Raw genomic sequence first — 17,344 nt, 5'->3', positions numbered from 1 at the left:
CTGGTTTCTCTCTGTCAGTTCCACTCTGTCACTCCAAAGAGTTCACACCAAGTCAGGGTTTCTCTGAGCCCAGCTGATTACTGTGAAAGGTTATTCATGCTTTTCCTCTCACCTCTCAGTCTCCCTCTTTGCCATGGCAGGCAGGAAATGACAGGGGGGAGGTAGTGCTAATTATCAGACCCCATCCAGTGCCATTGCACGGCGACCTGCGCTCCTCTCCGTGATGCTTGTTTGCCCGGGCGACGCAGGACGACGCCCACGCCCTCCTCGAGACAGAGTCGGCGTATTTACGCGCCAGCTCATGTATTGTGAGTAACATAATATCCAGAGAGCCAGGTGGGCGGAGAGCGCCCTTCCAGTGGGGTGTTTTGCAACCTCCTCTGGAAATTAACTATAAACACTGTCACTCCAACTTCCCCCTTGCCAACTGAAATGGAGTTTCTACCGGGTTAGCTACCCCGTGTCCTCAGGAAGATGGGCTGCAGATGGCCTGAGGCACTGTGGACTTTCCGTAATGCTGGACCACCTCGGCAATAGCGTTGATCGCTAATTTAGTGCGATGCCCTTTCCGGCTTTGCTCTCGTGCTCTTGTGTGACAGAGGTTATTGGAGGAGGGTGGTGATGACGGGCGTGCAAGAGAACCAGTAAATAAGCAATTCTCTTAGTTTGTCATGTTGTGATCTTTACAGCAACAGGATCCCTTAGTCAGTGACACTTTGATTCAGTCATGTATTCACTGATCTCCACTATGTTCCAAACACTGGGAGAATTCGGGTGAACCAAATAGACTGTAATGGACTGAACGTTTGAGTCCCCCCAAAACTCATACGTTGAAGCCCTAACTCCCAATGCGACAGTATCTGGAGATGGGGCCTTTAAGAAGGAATTAGGGTGTAGAAGTAATTAGGTGAGGTCATGAGAGTGGGGCCCTTGTAACAGGATTAGTGCCCTGGTAGTAGGAGATACCAGAAGAGTCTGTCTGTCTGTCCATCTCTCTCCCCCATGTGAGAGCACAACAAAAAGGCAGCTGTCTGCAAGCTGAGAAGAGAGTCCTCATCAGAAACCACACCCTGCCAGAAACTTGATCTTGAACTTCCCCAGCTCCAGACCGGTGAGAAAATAAATGTCTGGTGTTTAAGACACCCAGTCTATGATACTCTGAGCCGACTGACACACAGACGTATTTCTGCCCTTCCTTGAGTACCTTTAGGTCTAAACATTCCACAAATAGTCAAGAAATAAATATAAAATTACAAATTGTGTCATGAGCTGTGAGGACACATTCAGTGTACTCTAGTGCAGAATCAGGGGTGGCCAGTGTGGCACTTTTTAAATAGTATGTCTACAGTCCTGTGACCCTCCTTCCATTCCCAGGTGGGTCTATGTCTTCCCCCACTGAGACCAGGTGGGGTTTGTGGCTGTGTTGACCAACAGAGTATATCACAAATGGCACTGTGTGATTTCTGAGGCTGGGCCATCGAAGGTGGGGCAGCTGCCAGCCTCCTCAGTGAAGTATTTGCCCTTGGGGCTTCCAACCACCTGTTGGCAGTGTTCTATGCCTGCTGCTGTGAGGAAGCCCAAGGCAGACCTTCCAGCCCTCTGGCGGCAAGCACTTGAGAGGCTCTGATCCACAACTGCCCCGCCCAGCCATCCCAAACTCCAGACCCACAGAACCCTTGAGAGATAATAGAATACTGTTGCCACTCTGAGCCATGGAGTTACAGGATGATTGTGTGCAGAGTAACAGCTAACTGGAAAAGCTTCTCTGATGGGGACGGATATACATACACACACTACCGTATATAAACTAGGTAAGTAATAAAGCCCTGCCGTGCAGCACAGGGAACTCTGCTCAATACTCTGCAATGACCCGAGTGGGGAGAGAACCTAAAAAAGAGCAGATACATGTCTGTGTCTGACTGATTCACTTTGCTGTTACACCTGAAACTAACACAACATTGTAAACCAACGATACCCCAATAAAAATTAAACAAACAAAAAAAGAAAGAAAAGCTTCTTTGAGCACATGACATTTGAACTGAGGGTTCTCTCTCGAAAGGGTGGGACGGGATCCTGTCTGTGTTTCAAAACCGGGGGCATATGGGAGCAGAGGATGCTGCCATGGTCCAGCCGACAGTGAGGGTGGCTCCAGGGTGACGGAAGCAGACAGAAGCGGACAGGTGTGGCAGAAGGGATTCTGCCAGCAGTACCAGAGGGACTGGATGACTGAACACAGGACACGGGTCGGGGAGAGGTGAATGGGGGTTCGTTGTACTGATACGCGTAACGCTGAAGGGAGAGAAGGCTTGGAGAGCGAGGGGAAAACGTTCAAGTATGGACAAAGTCAGGCTGAGGTGTGATGTCAGCATGAGATGTTGAGTTTATAGCTGAGATGCTGAGTCTGGGATTCAGCAGAGAGGCCTGTGTGCAGAGACTCAGGGGAATGAAATGGGTACCCCATAAGCTAGACTACACGTCCAACCTGATTTTGTGGTGAGATCTTGTACTTGTATTAGTTAGGCTTCTCCAGAGAGACAGAAGCAGCAGGAGAATAAATAGAGACAGACGGAATTTATTTATCTCAAGGAATTCGCTCACACAACTGAGGAGGCTAGCAAGTCCAAATTCTGCAGGACACGCCAGCAGGCTGGAGGACTAGGGAAGAGCTGATGTCCAAGCCCGTCCAAGAGCTCAAGTCCAAGCCCGTCTAGAGGCAGAATTGCTTCTTCCTCTGGGAACCTCAGTCTTGTAATGCTTTCAACTGTTTGGATGAGGCCCACCCACATCAGAGGGAGTTACCTGCTTTCCTTAAAGTCTATTGAGTCAATCCTAATCTCATCTAAAAAACACCTTCACAGTGACATCTGAGATGGGTATTGGACCAACTCTGTAGGCACTGTGGCCCAGCCAAGCGGACACATAAAATTAACCATCACAGATCCTAAACCTGAAATCGGAGGCAGCCTTTGAGTGAAGCAACAGAATCAGTGGGGAAAAGCCAGCATCTCAGGAGGAGAGTGGCTTTCAGGAAGTGCTCATCCCCAGGCGTCTAGAAGCGAATGGCCGAGGGGCTGCCCCGTAATGTGGGCAGCTCAGGGCTTTACCCAGGCTGAGGCCAAGGCCTGAGTGGTGGGGCTTGCGGGGGCCCACCGGGGGCACCCCTGTGCTGCAAGGCAGCTCTGGGGTCCCCAGCCCTCTGGGTCATGGGCTCATCCTGCTTGGAGCAGAGAGGCAGAGGAAGATGGAGAGGGGTGGGGGGGGAAGGGCACAGCTCCGTCAACTCTGTGTCCCTGGGGCCCGGCCGAGTGCTGGAACCCAGTAGGCCCTAAAGACCGCCCGCTGAGTGGTAGCAACACTAGGCCAGGCTGGACCACGACCGCACCAAGTGACCTTGGCCAAGTATTCTGAGCCCTCTAAGCCTCTGTCTCCCCAGTTGCAGACGTGAGGGGAGGCAAGAATTACGGCTCCAGGCATTTCCTCTCCGCAGCGTGGGATGAGACAGTGCACGGAACCCACCCAGTGGAGCGTCACACGCAAATGCACGTGACAAAAGATTAGCAAACTGCCCCCTGCGCTGGTCTGTCTCAAAAACACCCAGGCAGGGGCTTCCCTGGTGGCGGAGGGGTTGAGAGTCCGCCCGCCGATGCATGGGACGCGGGTTCGAGCCCCGGTCCGGGAGGATCCCACGTGCCGCGGAGCGGCTGGGCCCGTGAGCCACAACTACTGAGCCTGCGCGTCTGGAGCCTGTGCTCCGCGACGGGAGAGGCCACAGCAGTGGGAGGCCCGCGTACCCCCCCCCCAAAAAAAAACAAAAAACACCCACGCAGAGGCGTGTTCATGGTGAAAGGGCAGAGCCAGCTCTCCCCATAATGCCCCTCCGCGTGAATTAAGGTCTGCGAACAAATTATCCCCACGTGAGCAATACAGCCATTCTGCCTCGCGGATTTCTGTTTTCCCCGGATGGCACTCTTGCATAACGGTGCTCACCGCTTGCTATGGTTAATTTTATGGGCCCAGGGGCGCCCCGGTGACTGGCCAACATTATTCTGGGGGCGTCCGTGAGGATGTCTTCGGATGAGGGTGCTTTCAGTTGAAGACCTGAATGGAGCAAAAAGGTTGATCCTGCTGCAAATAAGAGGAAGTGCCTCCTGCCTGGTGGCCTCGAGCGGGGACATGGCTCTCCTCCTGCCTTCAGTCTCCAGCTGAAACGTCAGCTCTCCTGGGGGTCCAGCTGGCCGACTGCAGGTACTGGGATGTCTCAGCCTCCATAACTGTGTGACCTCATTCCTTGTAATAAATCTCGATCTCAATCTCTCTACTCTCTCCCCTCCCCCCTTCCCCTCCGCCACCTCTTCTCTAGCTAGATCGACACACAGAGATTCTGTTTCTCTGGAGAACCCTGACTCAGCCACCACTACTCTTCTTCCGGGGCTGCTTCAGGAGGACGGGGTCTCCACCATCCAGCGCAACTGTGTGCCAGCCACTCTAGACCTCCCGGGGTCTGGACCTGCCAGGGTGAGTGAGGCCGGGCCGGCTGGACTCACCGTTCTGGTCATCACTGGTATCGGTCCCCAGATATTCCTGACTCTCCTGCATCTCAGACACACAGGAGGACGGCACACCCCGTGCACCCTCCTTTGAAGCAGGCATAACCACACGAGCTGCCTTGGCTAGTGAGCTGTGAGCAGAAGTGACGGGAGTCCTGGAGTCGCTGCAGGCACGTCAGGGCCCCAGCTGACCCACGGCGGACACGTGACACGAGCAAGAAATGAGCCTTGTGGTTCCATGCCTCCGACTGCTGGGTGACGTTTGTTACGACAGCCTAACCTCGTCCTGACTGATACACGCTCCCCAACACGTACAGCTGGCCCTTACAGACAAGGCAGGGCCCCCAGGGGGAACTTCAGGTCCAGTTTTGAACCGGCAAGTGAGGGCGAGAGCAGAGAGTGGGCTCTAACAGGTGACTCTGATGACAGCTCTCCCACGTTTAAGATCCTTCTATGCCTCCCCACGGCCCTGAGCACAAAACGTTCCCCGGATCTGCTCCAGCCTCACTTCCGCCAGTTTGGGGCTTTGCACTCTCTGTGCCAGCTCCAAGGGGCGGCATCAGGAGGGCACTCCCATGCCCCCAGACTCTGGCTGTCTGCCTAGAGCACCCTCCCTCCCACCTCTCCTCTCCATCCACCACCACCACCCCTCACCTGGATACACCCTGTGCAGCCTGCAGACTCAACGTTGTTTCTGCAGTTCCTTCTCCAAACCCCGACGTGTGGCTCTCAACTCATTGAGGCATCATGGCCTGGCTGCTTGTCTGCCGGGCTCCCTAGACGATGCCTCTACCTTCCCTATGCCTCACCCACTGTTTAACACATAGACACCCAATAAAAGTGTATTTTATTAAAAAGAAACAAGGAAGGAAGGGAGGAGGAAAGACAACCAGGGGGCCAGCAAGAGCTTGGACTCACCGGTACTGCTCCTTGGCCTGCATGATGACAAAGTCCCACTTGTAGTTAATTTTTTTGTTCAAGAAATTATAATTTTCCTAGAGGAGGAAAACAAAATGAGAACACCGAGCCCCACAACCTGTGCTGTGTGCAGAGGGCAGGAAGCCTTAAGTCAACAACGAGACCCAGCCGAACGGTCTCCCAGGCCAGCTCTGCAAAGGCAGTCATTCAAAGCGTAGCACCGAATTCTCAACAAGCCTTCACAACAGAAGCCACAAGTTGGCTTGGATTTTTTTTGAATAAATGTATCCCAAATCTGATAAGGAAGAGGGGGGTAGTGTGGAGGAGAATATGGGAACTTAATATTCAACAACAGAGCACAGCAGCTCCACAAAGCTAAGCCCTAACACTGGTGTGATGCTGGCTTTCTGAAAACATGTTTGTAAAAAGCAAAAAAAACAGCAAGATTGTTGCTGTCTGCCCAGAAATCTAGCCTTTTAAGGGTTAGGGTGTGTTCTTTGAGAAATACGACTCATCCTGCCTAAAACAAAAGTCTGCACTCTTGTTTTCCCATCTCAAACTCAAGTTCAAATTTGTCTATCCTGTAATATGCATTATCACACATATTAATTAAGTCCTATTATTTTGGGACAGCAAAAGGAAAGTGGTAGCTACTGTGTGCCCAGTAGTTCCTGAGGCAAGGGCTTAAGTTACAGCAGGAGAAACTGAACCTCAACATGGAGGAGAATTTACTTCAGCTGGCTGCTTCTAAATATATGGATGGATAAGGCATAGATGGATGGATGGATGGATGGATAGGTGGATGGATGGATGGGTGGATGGATGGGTGGATGGATGGATGGATGGATGGATGGATGGATGGATGGGTGGGTGGTTGGATGGATGGATGGATGGATGGATGGATGGATGGATGGGTGGGTGGGTGGGTGGGTGGGTGGATGGATAGGTGAATGGATGGATGGATGGACGGATGGGTGGGTGGATGGATGGATGATGAGGGTACATATGAATCGATTAATGGGGGGAACAGGGGAAAACAGCTCAAGACTATATTCCACTCAATTATAAGAATCTATACTTGAAAGCATCTCAATACCTTTTCATATTCTTCTAAAATCCCTTTCTTCTTGATATTTCTCTTGGCCAGATAGATGGCTGGAAAAGAAAACGATGACATTTTCCATCATCATCATATTTCAAAACCCCTCTATGCGTGAGACTGTTGTGCTCATCTGAGTGAAGAGAACACTCAGCAGACCCAGTCCCTCCCCTGGGAATCACTCCTAACACAGAAGAGAACTGACATAAAGGTCGTGATGACAGCAAGACAAATGTCACCAAAATGCAGCGAGTAAATAAGCAGCATGCTAAGCCCTCCCCAGGGCACAGGAGGAGGGGCGGAGTCCTACCATAGTCTGTGTCTTCAGCCGGCCACTCCTGGGTGGGCCAGAAATACGGCGTCTACAAGAGAAACCAGGAAACCAGGCTTACACACTGGGCTGTGAACCCCTGGCCCCCAGCCCTCTAGCTTAAAACATAAAGCTGCCTTAGCCCCCTCCACTGTTTCTAAAGATCTGTGAAGATGTGAAGCCAGCCAATCATCTCTTCAGATGACACGAACCCCCTGTTAGCACCCAAGGTCAAGGCCAAGGCTCACCTGAAATCGATAGAGGCTGCTGTCAGGCTTGAGAACGAGGTTCTTGGGGTCTTGCAGGGGATAAATGTAGCCGTACTTGACAATAAAGTTGCCCAAGTTCTGCGCCTCTGGGGAGAAGAGGTTGAGACAAGGAAGTTAAGAGCAGGGGCCAAGGGCAGAAGTTCACGGCCCCACCCCCGCATAGCACACCAAACTCAGGGCAGGCACCCCCATCCTAACGGCACTTCAGCCAGGCAGTGGGGACAGTGGCTCCTGAACTTAGCTGTGGACACAGGTATCAGCTGGGTAGCCAAGGCTAAAAGGAGGGTCCCCTAGCCCAACCCCCGAATGACGACTCAGTAAGTCTGGAGGGGAGTCAGCGACCCCTTTGTTGGCGGTGCCACAGGTCATCCACTGCAGGCGTTCGGGGTGACAGGTGGGGAGATCCTGGGGGAGCATCGCTGGGCCCTTTGGGTCTGGAGAAGTCCAGAGGAGCAGGGAGAGAACGTCTCTCCTTGACCGACAGACACCTCTTCATCCCGAGAGGGGCAGGAAGGTGAGGCTGTGTTGATGGTCACCTGCTACCCCAAAAGCTCAGCTCTGTCTGCACCCTGGGTCCAGAGCCCCAGCTCCTCCCCACTTCCCTTCAACTCCCAGCCCACTGCAGTCTGCTCAGAAACACGGTCTTGGTTCTGGATTTGCAGCGCTTAAAGGAAAACTGTCCTGGTTCATTCTCAGAGGCACCAATGAGAGCAGGTGTCTTTCTACCATCAAGAGAGAATCCCAGCCCTCCCATCCTGCAGGCCCAAGGACCCAGCCCACATCCTATCCCACAGCTCAGCCTCCCAGCAGCGGGGAGGCTTCCTCCCCACCCTCCCTCCTCATACCTCCCTCCCTCTACCAGAGACCAGACCCTCGTTGTAGCAACAGCCTTTTCGCTAGTGGCAAGTCAGGCCCCCGAGGCTTCCTGTTCCAATGCATCCTTCAGACTGCTGGCTAACATCCCAGCCTAAATCTGATTACTGCACACACTGCCACGCTGCAAAACCCTCCACGGGTTACACTGCCTCTCTCCCAGGTAGAACTTGGAATCCAAGAATGTACCAGGTGCACCCCACCCGTCCACTGCCCTCCATACCCAGCTGAAGTCACTACCCCCCATTTCCCCTGTTACCGCTCCATCCCTCATTCGTTCCTTGTTTATGTCTTTGCTCATTTCCCCGCTGGGAAGACAGACCCTCCAAGCTTCCCTCCAGGGTTCACAGCCATCACTTGTTTCGGGACCAAGGGTACATATGCATCACCCCCTCCAGGAAGTCTTCCTTGATTACCCATGACGTTCTCATCTCTCCGATTAAAATGTCAATCTCTCAGAGATGGGGGCTGAGCCCCCGTTTAGCTTCTACCCTCCGGAGACGCCCCCAGAGTGTCACGCATACAGCAGCCCTTGGTCTCGGAGGAAAAGACGAGCTCTCACCCAGACTGGAGACCCACAGCTGCTGGCTGATCCACTGGAGAACGTCACTCCCTGCAAAGCAGAAGCATTTGGCCACCGTCAGAGCCTCCCCGACCTCCACGCCCTCCTCCACACGGTTGCCCAACTGGCCTCCTCCCTGTTCAGCCGTGATCTCGTCCTTCTCGTGTTCAAAACCTTCAGGGATGCCCCTCCCCGCCCCCCCCCACCAAGTTCAGTCTGAACCCCGCAGCCCATAATTCAGGGCTGTCCGTGATCCGACTCCGGCCAGACTTCCAGCCTAACGTCCCTTACACCCTTCAGGCTTCACCTCTCTCGTGATTCTTATTCTCTTTCCTTACAATAATAGGTGCCTGGATTGTCATTCACCGAGTAGGAAGTAAACAGACTAAGACTTAACAATGAAAAAAATAAAAATAAAAACAGACCCAACGCAAGCTGTCCGTGGAACTCTGGATGGAGCCCGGACCCAGGGGAGTAAATCAGAGCCAGGGATGGCAGGGGAAAGGGGTGAGCCAAGGGCAGGGCTGGTTCTCCCACACCCCCAAGTTCCCAGGCAGAACTCTGCGGGGTCAGAGAATTCTAAATCCAAACCTGGCTTTCCAGGTCGTTGTAAAGATGCTTTTGTCAAAGCAGGAAGATGAGACACTTTTTTAGGAACACTTTGTGGGCTGATCTACAACTTCAGACCATGGAATGCGGGCTCTGCGTGCCCTCTCGCCCTGGGCCCTGCGAGGGAGGCCGGGGGGCTGGCCTGGAAACAACGCAGACTGCAGGCCGGCGTGGAAGACGTCCGGGGAGGCACACGGGGACAAGACCAGGAGGGAATGTGCACCCTCCCGCCCCCAACTAGTGTTCAGCTTGATCTAAGGGCCAAGGCAAGCCGGGTCCCGCCAAGTCCAGAGCTGATGCAGGACCCCAGGGAAGCTGTGGCCTCCTCCTCGGCCCGGGCCCTCTGGCTCCAGCGGCAGAACACACTCCTCGTAGGAGGCGGGCGGGATCATCTTGGGAGAAAGATGCACCCCAACTCCGATGCCATCTTGCAAATGCCAACAACCATATTTTCCAGCCACCCCGGCTTGCTTTCCAGAGGCCGACCTGGGTCCCCTGCCTGCGTGGAAACCGGCCCACAAAACACACCAAGGAGGAGGGTCAGGGTCTAAACTCCCGTTGCCTGTGTCCTTGTAGCTGGACTGTCGCAAAGGATACTTCCTCGCTTGCTTGGAGGTGGCGAAGGGGCGTTTCTTCTGACGCCCGCGGAGGGGTGGGAGGGCTTAGGGCCCCTCCCCCGCTCTCTGGGCTGAAGGAGCTGCCCGCAGTGTGGCTGAGGATGGACCCCCTGTAGCTGCCCTTCCTGAGCACGCCCTGGGCCACAGATATCCAGCTATCAGCTCCCCGCGCCCACATGCCCACCGCCACGGCTCTCAGAGGCTCCCCTGTGGCTCCTGGCGTTAGTCAGTGCTGTGCTTATTCAAAAGCAAAATTGTTCACCCAAACCCCTACTTAAAAATCCCAGGACTGGGTGTTTTAGACTTTCCAACCTCGGGCTTCCCTGGTGGCGCAGCGGTGGAGAGTCCGCCTGCCGATGCAGGGGACGCGGGTTCGCGCCCTGGTCCGGGAAGATCCCACGTGCCGCGGAGCGGCTGGGCCCGTGAGCCGTGGCCGCTGCGCCTGCGCGTCCGGAGCCTGTGCTCCGCAGCGGGAGAGGCCGCGACAGTGAGAGGCCCGCGTACCGCAAAAAAAAAAAAAAAAAAAAGTCTAGATTTTCCAACCCCAAGTCTCTACACGGCGGTGTGCAGACCAGGAAAGAGAGCCCCCGGTGGAGAGCAGACAGGTTAGCGCTCCCCACCAAGGGGCTGAAGGTTTTCTCATCCACTTGACCGTTTCCTGAAATAGATCGAGAGATTAAGGGGACCCCCATGTGTCCACCACGCGATCTGTGCTGACAGCACCACAGGCTGCTCAGAGCCCACGTTGGCCACAATTGGCCCTTTAAGTCCAGAGTCACCTGCCCTCTGAGGAGTCGGGTGGCACTGGTCCAGTTTGCTTTGATCAGTGCCGATACTGCAGGACAGGGCTCCTCCGGGCCTCCGACGGCAGCTGGCATTCGCCCGAGTTAGGAGGAACAAGGCAGAGAACACGGCTGGGCGGGCAGCCCCCCACCAATCCAGGGAACCAGGGGCCCCATGTGCCAGGAAGGAAAGCAGCTTGCAAACCCGGACGGGGGATGAAAGCACAGACGCTGGAGCCGTGTAGCTGGGCTCAGGCCCACGCTCAGCCCTGGATGCGTTTAGTGACCTGGGGACAAGATGCTGGAACTCTGCGTCTCCGTGTCCCCGGCTGCAAGAAAGGGCTGGGGGGTCACATCTCTCCCTACGCCCATCGTGGGTGACACAGTGTGGGGCACCGCCAGCTATGGGCCCCGGGGAGCCTCACTGAGCACCGGCCACGTGCACACTAGAGCCTTGTCTGGTTCCTGCAGGCACCCCCTGGGGCAGGGATCACTACTTCTGCTTCGTCAAATGAGGAAATGGAGACTAGGGCTACACGGCAAAAAAAAAAAAAAAAAAGAAAGAAAGAAAGAAAAGGCACCCAAAGGATTCAATCCCAGGGTGCCTGACTCAACATCCAGCGCCCTTTGGACGGTTTGAGACCAGGACTGATTCATGCACTCACTCGATAAACTTTTATTAAACTTCCAGCCTGACCCCCAGCTGCACTAAGCGCAGGGGTTACTCAGATGAGCTAGATGAGATCTCTCCCCTCGAGGGTTGCCCAATCCAGTGGAGAATTCAACCAGAATTCATGACGACCAGGAGCCCAGAGGGGGTGGGGTCAGGGGTCAGAGACAGCCTGCCAAGTCTTGGGGCGCCCAGGCTCCTCTGGGTCCTAGTCTTTCCCAAGTCTAGACCACTGGAGTTTTCTTTTCTTCTGTGAGCTAGCCTGTCGCATATGCCAATCCGTTCCTCCACTGCTCCCAGCAGCCAGAGCTGGCCTTCCGTCGTTCACACTCAGGGAACCCAGGAGACGCTGTGCTGGCTGGGACACGCCTCCTTCCGGCCGGCTTGCCTCTGCAGAGACCCCAGTACCCTGAGTGACAAATACTCAGGTCACGGATGGGGTCAAGCGTGAGGGCTCACAGGGGACTCAGCACGGCGGCGAGTCCCAGGCACGTGCTCTGAGAAGCTGCGCCCCTCCGCCAACAACACGGCTCGGGGGGAAAGGGACTCCTTACCGCAAAACCAGAATCACAAAGCAAACGCAATGCACGGATCAAAACGCATTCTTATTTGGGGGTCCAGCCCCTTCTGCTGACATCCTGAAATGACGCCCTTTATCCCACCCCCAGAGAGAGGAGACTAAGGTGCCCTGCCAGTGGGGGAGTCAAGAAGGGTCTGAATGTGAATTTCAAGACAGGGAAGGATGGAGAAAGCAAAGGCCAATTCTTTTTTTTTTTTGCCAAATAGTATTTTTTTCTGCTACTTGATTTTATTCAAACAAATCAAACAAGACAATCAAATCAAAAACAACAGTAAAGGTTTTCAAAATGACCTCCTGGGGAGGAGGAATGGCCTCACAGGGTGACCTACTGGATTCTTTTCTCTTTCTTTCTGACTCCTGGCCCAGAAGGAGCCTGTGGCACATGGATCGGCAAGTAAGCAGTGAGTGTAATCGGCTCTGTGGGCCGCGTTACAGTCTCTGCACAGCTCCTTAACTCTGCCATTGCAGAGTAAAAGCAGCCACAGACGATACATAAATGAGGACGTGTACCTGTTCCAATAAAACTTTATTCGCAGACACAGAACACGGGGCGCATTTGGTCCACGAGCCACAGCCCGCCAACCCCTGTGTACGGTCTGTTCCAGGCCAGGACCAAATCACAAGATACGTTACCCGTCATGGCGTGAGGGACGCTGAGGGCCGTGACCTTCTGGATCTGCACTCTGACCCCCACCTCTGGGTCCTGCATGTCCTTGACGAGGGCTTCAATCTGCAAGACAGAACCGCCAAAGCTGGCTAAGCAGAACCACCTCGAAGGCTGAGTGAGGCCCTTCTGGCAGCACCGAGGGAGCAGACGATGCAAAGAGGAACTCGGGGCACTTATAACCAGGAGCCCAGCGCCTAGATGGGCGGCGCGCAGCTGTCGGGCGGCCAGAACTAAACGCGCTCATCAGAGGCACAGACACCTCCCCAGGCGTGAGAGCTCGGACGGATTCACTCTGACAAGGAGATGCCTCAGAGGCTTTTAGAAGATGAGACTTAGCGAAAACAGGGTTTTGCTGGATAGAAAGTGAGAGAGCTACAAGGCACGGGAGAACGACAGCACCCAGGGTGGGAGCGGGACGGTGGGAGGGGAGGGGCCGGGTCTCGGGGGGCCTCGGATGCCCCCCCCACACACACAGAGGGTGGGCTCTGTCCCAGCAGCTCTGGCTGGGGGGCAGGGTCATTGGGCCCGCATCTGGAAACGTGGCCCACACCTGAGAAAGGAGCATCGGAGCATGAAGAGACCCGCCCCAACAGAGAAAAGCGGGGGCCTGTTCAACACTATTGCGATCGTCCGGGCACAAGATGATGGGGCTTCCACCCCTTCCACTTCCGCCCTTGGTGTGTCCTCAGCAGGGCAGCCCGCGCGAGACTTTCAATTATTTTAGGCTGTATCTCCCCTCCGCTTGAAACCCCGCAAGGGCCGTTCCACGCAGTCAGTGGCCAAGTTCTCCTACTGGTCTACATGGCTAGGATCACTTCCCCCAGACTCTCCCCCTAACAGGCTCAGGAGCCACGCCCAGCTGCATCCTACTTCGTGCTGCAACCTCGAACTACCCCCCCCCGGCCGGCATTCCTATAGCACTCACCTTCCAACGTATGAAATAATCTACCTGCTGATCATAACGTTTGCCATGTGTCTCCCTCGCTCCTAGAAAGTAAGGTCTTCAAGAGCAAATCTTTTTTTTTTTTTTTAATTTTTTGGCCATGCTGCACAGCATGTGAGTTCTTAGTTCCCCGACCAGGGATCAAACCCGCGTCCCCTGCAGCGGAAGCACAGAATCTTGACCACTGGACCTCCAGGGAAGTCCCGAGGGCAAATCTTGTCTGTTGCTGTTTGCTGCTGTATTCTGACTGCCTGGAACAGCGCCCAGCACATGGACAGTACCGGGTAAACAGCCGGCGCATGAATGAATCAATAAGTAAAGGCAGGGGCAGAGAAGAAGATAAGAAGGCATGGCTTTTAGAGCCCTCGTTCTGACTCTAATTACCCAGAATTAACTGTACCTGCAAGTGACTGACGGGTTCCGTAAGGGGGGCAAAGAATAACGGCAAAGTTTATAACTTATACGATCAGAGTTGCCAGTTACTAAAATAGACATTTCAAAAGGAGGAGCACTTGGAGAGAGCAAACACTTCTGCTTTTGGAACGCTGACCGCGAAGGGCTGCCGAGATGTTACCCACAACGTCTGGAAGGTGGTCGGAAACGAATGTCCCAACTTCAAAGGACATGACGCTCAGAGATACGAACTCAATTCAAGAACATCGACGAGAGAGTTGACACCAGAGAGAACCCATGAACCATCGGAGGAAGCTGGAACTGCAGGAAGACACCCACAAGGACAGCCCTGATTGTCTTTAGAGTATTTGTTTCACATTGATGAATACAAAACATTTTTCCACTTGAAAAAATTAATAGGAGTAAAATTAACTGAAGGATATTTTAAAACAAACTGGATGGGTTGGCACAATTGAAAAAAGACACCCAAGCACTTCTCTGGTCAACGCTGAGGACAGGCATCGATCGACAAAGCCTCACATGCAGACGCTTCAAAGTTCATGCTTCTCCAGGAAACTCCTCGCGAGGGGGAAACCGGGCACACCCCCAGCCCCCCAGGTGCTTGCAAATGATCAGTCCGTCATTCAACAACCAGGCAGCCATGGTTGACTCAGGGAACCAAAGATAAAGAGATCTGGTGGGGCTTCCCTGGTGGCGCAGTGGTTGAGAGCCTGCCTGCCGATGCAGGGGACGCGGGTTCGTGCCCCGGTTTGGGAAGATCCCACGTGCCACGGAGCGGCTGGGCTCGTGAGCCACGGCCGCTGGGCCTGCGCGTCCGGAGCCTGTGCTCCGCAACGGGAGAGGCCACAACAGTGAGAGGCCCGCGTACCACAAATATATATATATATATATATATATATATATATATATGCCTATAAGGAGAGATATTTGTTAGTGTTTGTGGGTTAGAATCATTAACATCAGTAGTGTTCACATAATCAGCCCATCTTTAAAATTTTGCATGCAGAGCGGTCTTTAGATGCCTGGTAATAAAAACCCTGCTCTACCAATCATCCAAATATAGATATTAATTGAGCACGTATTAGGTGCCCAGCCCTGGCAGGGCGGTTGGTACAATAAGGTAAAAGACAGCCTCCCAGTCCTCAGAGAGTTGGGAAGATATTGGTATGAAGATAAACAAATTAAGATAAACACTAGGGATCTGGGTGCCAAGAAAGTTCAGTTCAAATCCCCCTCCAATGAGGAGGCGAGGTAAATCACTAAACTTCACCGAGACTCATCCTCTGTAAAGCAGAGATGAGCACAGTACCTACATCATCAGACAGATGTTGTGAAGATCAAAGGAGATGAAGCATTGAAAGCACCTAATACCATGCTATGCACAAAGAATTTATTAGACAGGAACTGCAGACTGAATTATGCACCAAAACATAGGGAAAGCAGTGATGGGAGTAAGAGCCAGGAGAAGAAGAGGATGGCTGAGATGATCTCCCAAAATCACACACACAGAGTGAGAAGGATTTTGCCAGCCGGCCGCTGTACTGCAAGGGAGGGACGGTGCGAGGCGCCCTGCGCTGCCCGACGCAGGAAAGTGAAAGGCTGCATTCGGAACCCTCGGGCACGGTTGGGGGGAATGCAAAATGTATACAGGTTCCTCCCAAAATGAAAAACAGAACTGAGACACGCTGGGACCTGGGGCCCTTTGCTGCAGTGCCCGCACCTGGACACACGTCGCCTCAAGCAACAAAATACAAAGAAACTATGAGGGACTAAAAATAGCCGCACACACGCACAATTGGGGCAAATTATGAATAATAAGATACAAAAAGACCAAAAACCCAACTGCCACTTCCAGAGAGCCGGGAGCAAAAGCAAGGTGCTGCGCCAGGCCCCCTGCACTCAACACCACCAAGGGGGGGTGTGGGCAAAACACCCGAGCCACCACTCCTGCCCGACCCCCGGACGCACCCCTACCCTCACCCCGTGTAAGGAGCCAGCTGCCCCCCGCCTCAGCGAGCGACCAAGGGCACCTGTTACTTGTTCTCCCTCCCCCGGCTGCAGCAGGGGCCCCAGTGAAGCCTGGCCTGGATTTCTTGTCTGGCCTCTTATCCATTTCTATCGCTCAAGGAGGCCAAGAACCCTGGTCGGTAACGGAACTACCAGATGATCCAGCAATCCTATTTCTGGGTATTTATTGAAAAGAATCAAAATCAGGATCTCGAAGAGATAGGAACACTCCCAGGTTCACAGCAGCACCGTCCGTGGTCAACAGCCAAGGTGTGGGACCACCTAAGTGTCCACTGGTGGGTGAACAGGTAAAGAAAATGTGGCACATCCAGGGATTACTACTTAGCACTAAAGAAAGGAAGGAAATTCTGGAATCTACGACAGCACGGATGAACCTGAAGGACGTTATGCTAAATGAATAAGCCAGTCTTGGAAGGACTGCACGATTCTACTACCTAAAATCGGCTAATTCACAGAACCAGTGAAAGGGCAGTTGCCAGGGTCTGGGGGAGGGGGAAACGGGGAGATGCGATCACTGGGCATAAGGTTACAGTCAAGAAGTAAGTTCTAGAAACCTGCCCTGCAATATTGTTTCTATAATTAACAACATTGTGAATTATACACTTAAAAAAAATGTAGGAGGGTAGTTTTTTGTGTGATGTGTTCTCACCACAATAAAACAGAATTTTTTAAAAAAGGAGAGAGAGAGCGAGAGAGAAAGAGAGAGATGGCCAGGTTGCGCCGGAAGTGAAAGGTCAGGCGGGGAGCCCTGAACTGGAGACACTCCACCCGCCACCCCGGAGGCTGGCAGGCCCCCCTCGTCCCCAGGGCGGGAGGAGAGGGGACACACGCCGTCCTAGGTCAGCGCCCAGGGCTGGGCTGTCCTATTTCCACCTGCTGCGAAACCAGCACCGGCAGCAGGACCACAATCCTGAGAAGCGGCCGAGATCAGGGGCAAGGTCACGGCCGCTCCGGGCCCAGCGCCGGCCCCTCAGCTGCCCGCGGGACCGGCCGGGGTCCAGGGGCGCCCGGGGCTCCTCGTCAAGACCCACCGCGAGCTCGTCCGCACAGACGCGCTCTCGTCTCGCGAGATCCTTCTGGAACGGAAATGATGCGTTTCCGCTCCACTCGGAGCTGCAGTGCTTGGCCTCCTGGAAGGTCGGGGCCCGGGCGCGTCTGGGGCCACGGGGTGGGGGGGGGCACCGAGCGGCTCCCAGCGGAGAAGGGGGCGCGGGGACACCCCAGGAGGTGGCCGGAGGGCGGCTGCCTCCCCGGGACGCGGGCGGGGACCGAGGGGCCGCCTTTTCTGGAGTTTTTTCTTCTAACTGAAGCACAGTTGATTTGCAGCGCTGCGCCGGTCTCTGCCGTACAGCAAAGCGACTCAGTTACCCACATACAGACATTCTTTTCTATACGTATCCTCTCCCATTACGCTTTTCTGGAATCCCTGACTGCCCGTGAGCCTCAGGCTCACCTG

At 54.1% G+C, this 17,344-nt stretch overlaps 1 protein-coding gene across 1 annotated transcript in view; it reads right to left on the bottom strand.

Annotated features, from left to right (window-relative positions):
- The window catches only part of RGS9 (regulator of G protein signaling 9), a 64,777-nt gene that overhangs the window by 41,567 nt on the left and 5,866 nt on the right, over positions 1-17,344 (bottom strand). The window contains exons 2-7 of the mRNA XM_059048546.2: positions 12,470-12,566; positions 8,579-8,629; positions 7,123-7,229; positions 6,875-6,926; positions 6,562-6,620; positions 5,466-5,542 (exon numbers count right to left, since the gene is read on the bottom strand). Of these exons, the coding sequence (XP_058904529.2) occupies positions 5,466-5,542; positions 6,562-6,620; positions 6,875-6,926; positions 7,123-7,229; positions 8,579-8,629; positions 12,470-12,566 (443 nt within the window). The remainder of the gene's footprint in view (positions 1-5,465; positions 5,543-6,561; positions 6,621-6,874; positions 6,927-7,122; positions 7,230-8,578; positions 8,630-12,469; positions 12,567-17,344) is intronic.

The sequence above is a fragment of the Kogia breviceps genome, chromosome 19 (assembly GCF_026419965.1).
Source record: "Kogia breviceps isolate mKogBre1 chromosome 19, mKogBre1 haplotype 1, whole genome shotgun sequence".
Lineage (NCBI taxonomy): Eukaryota > Metazoa > Chordata > Mammalia > Artiodactyla > Physeteridae > Kogia > Kogia breviceps.
This window is presented reverse-complemented; position numbering and strand designations above follow the sequence as displayed.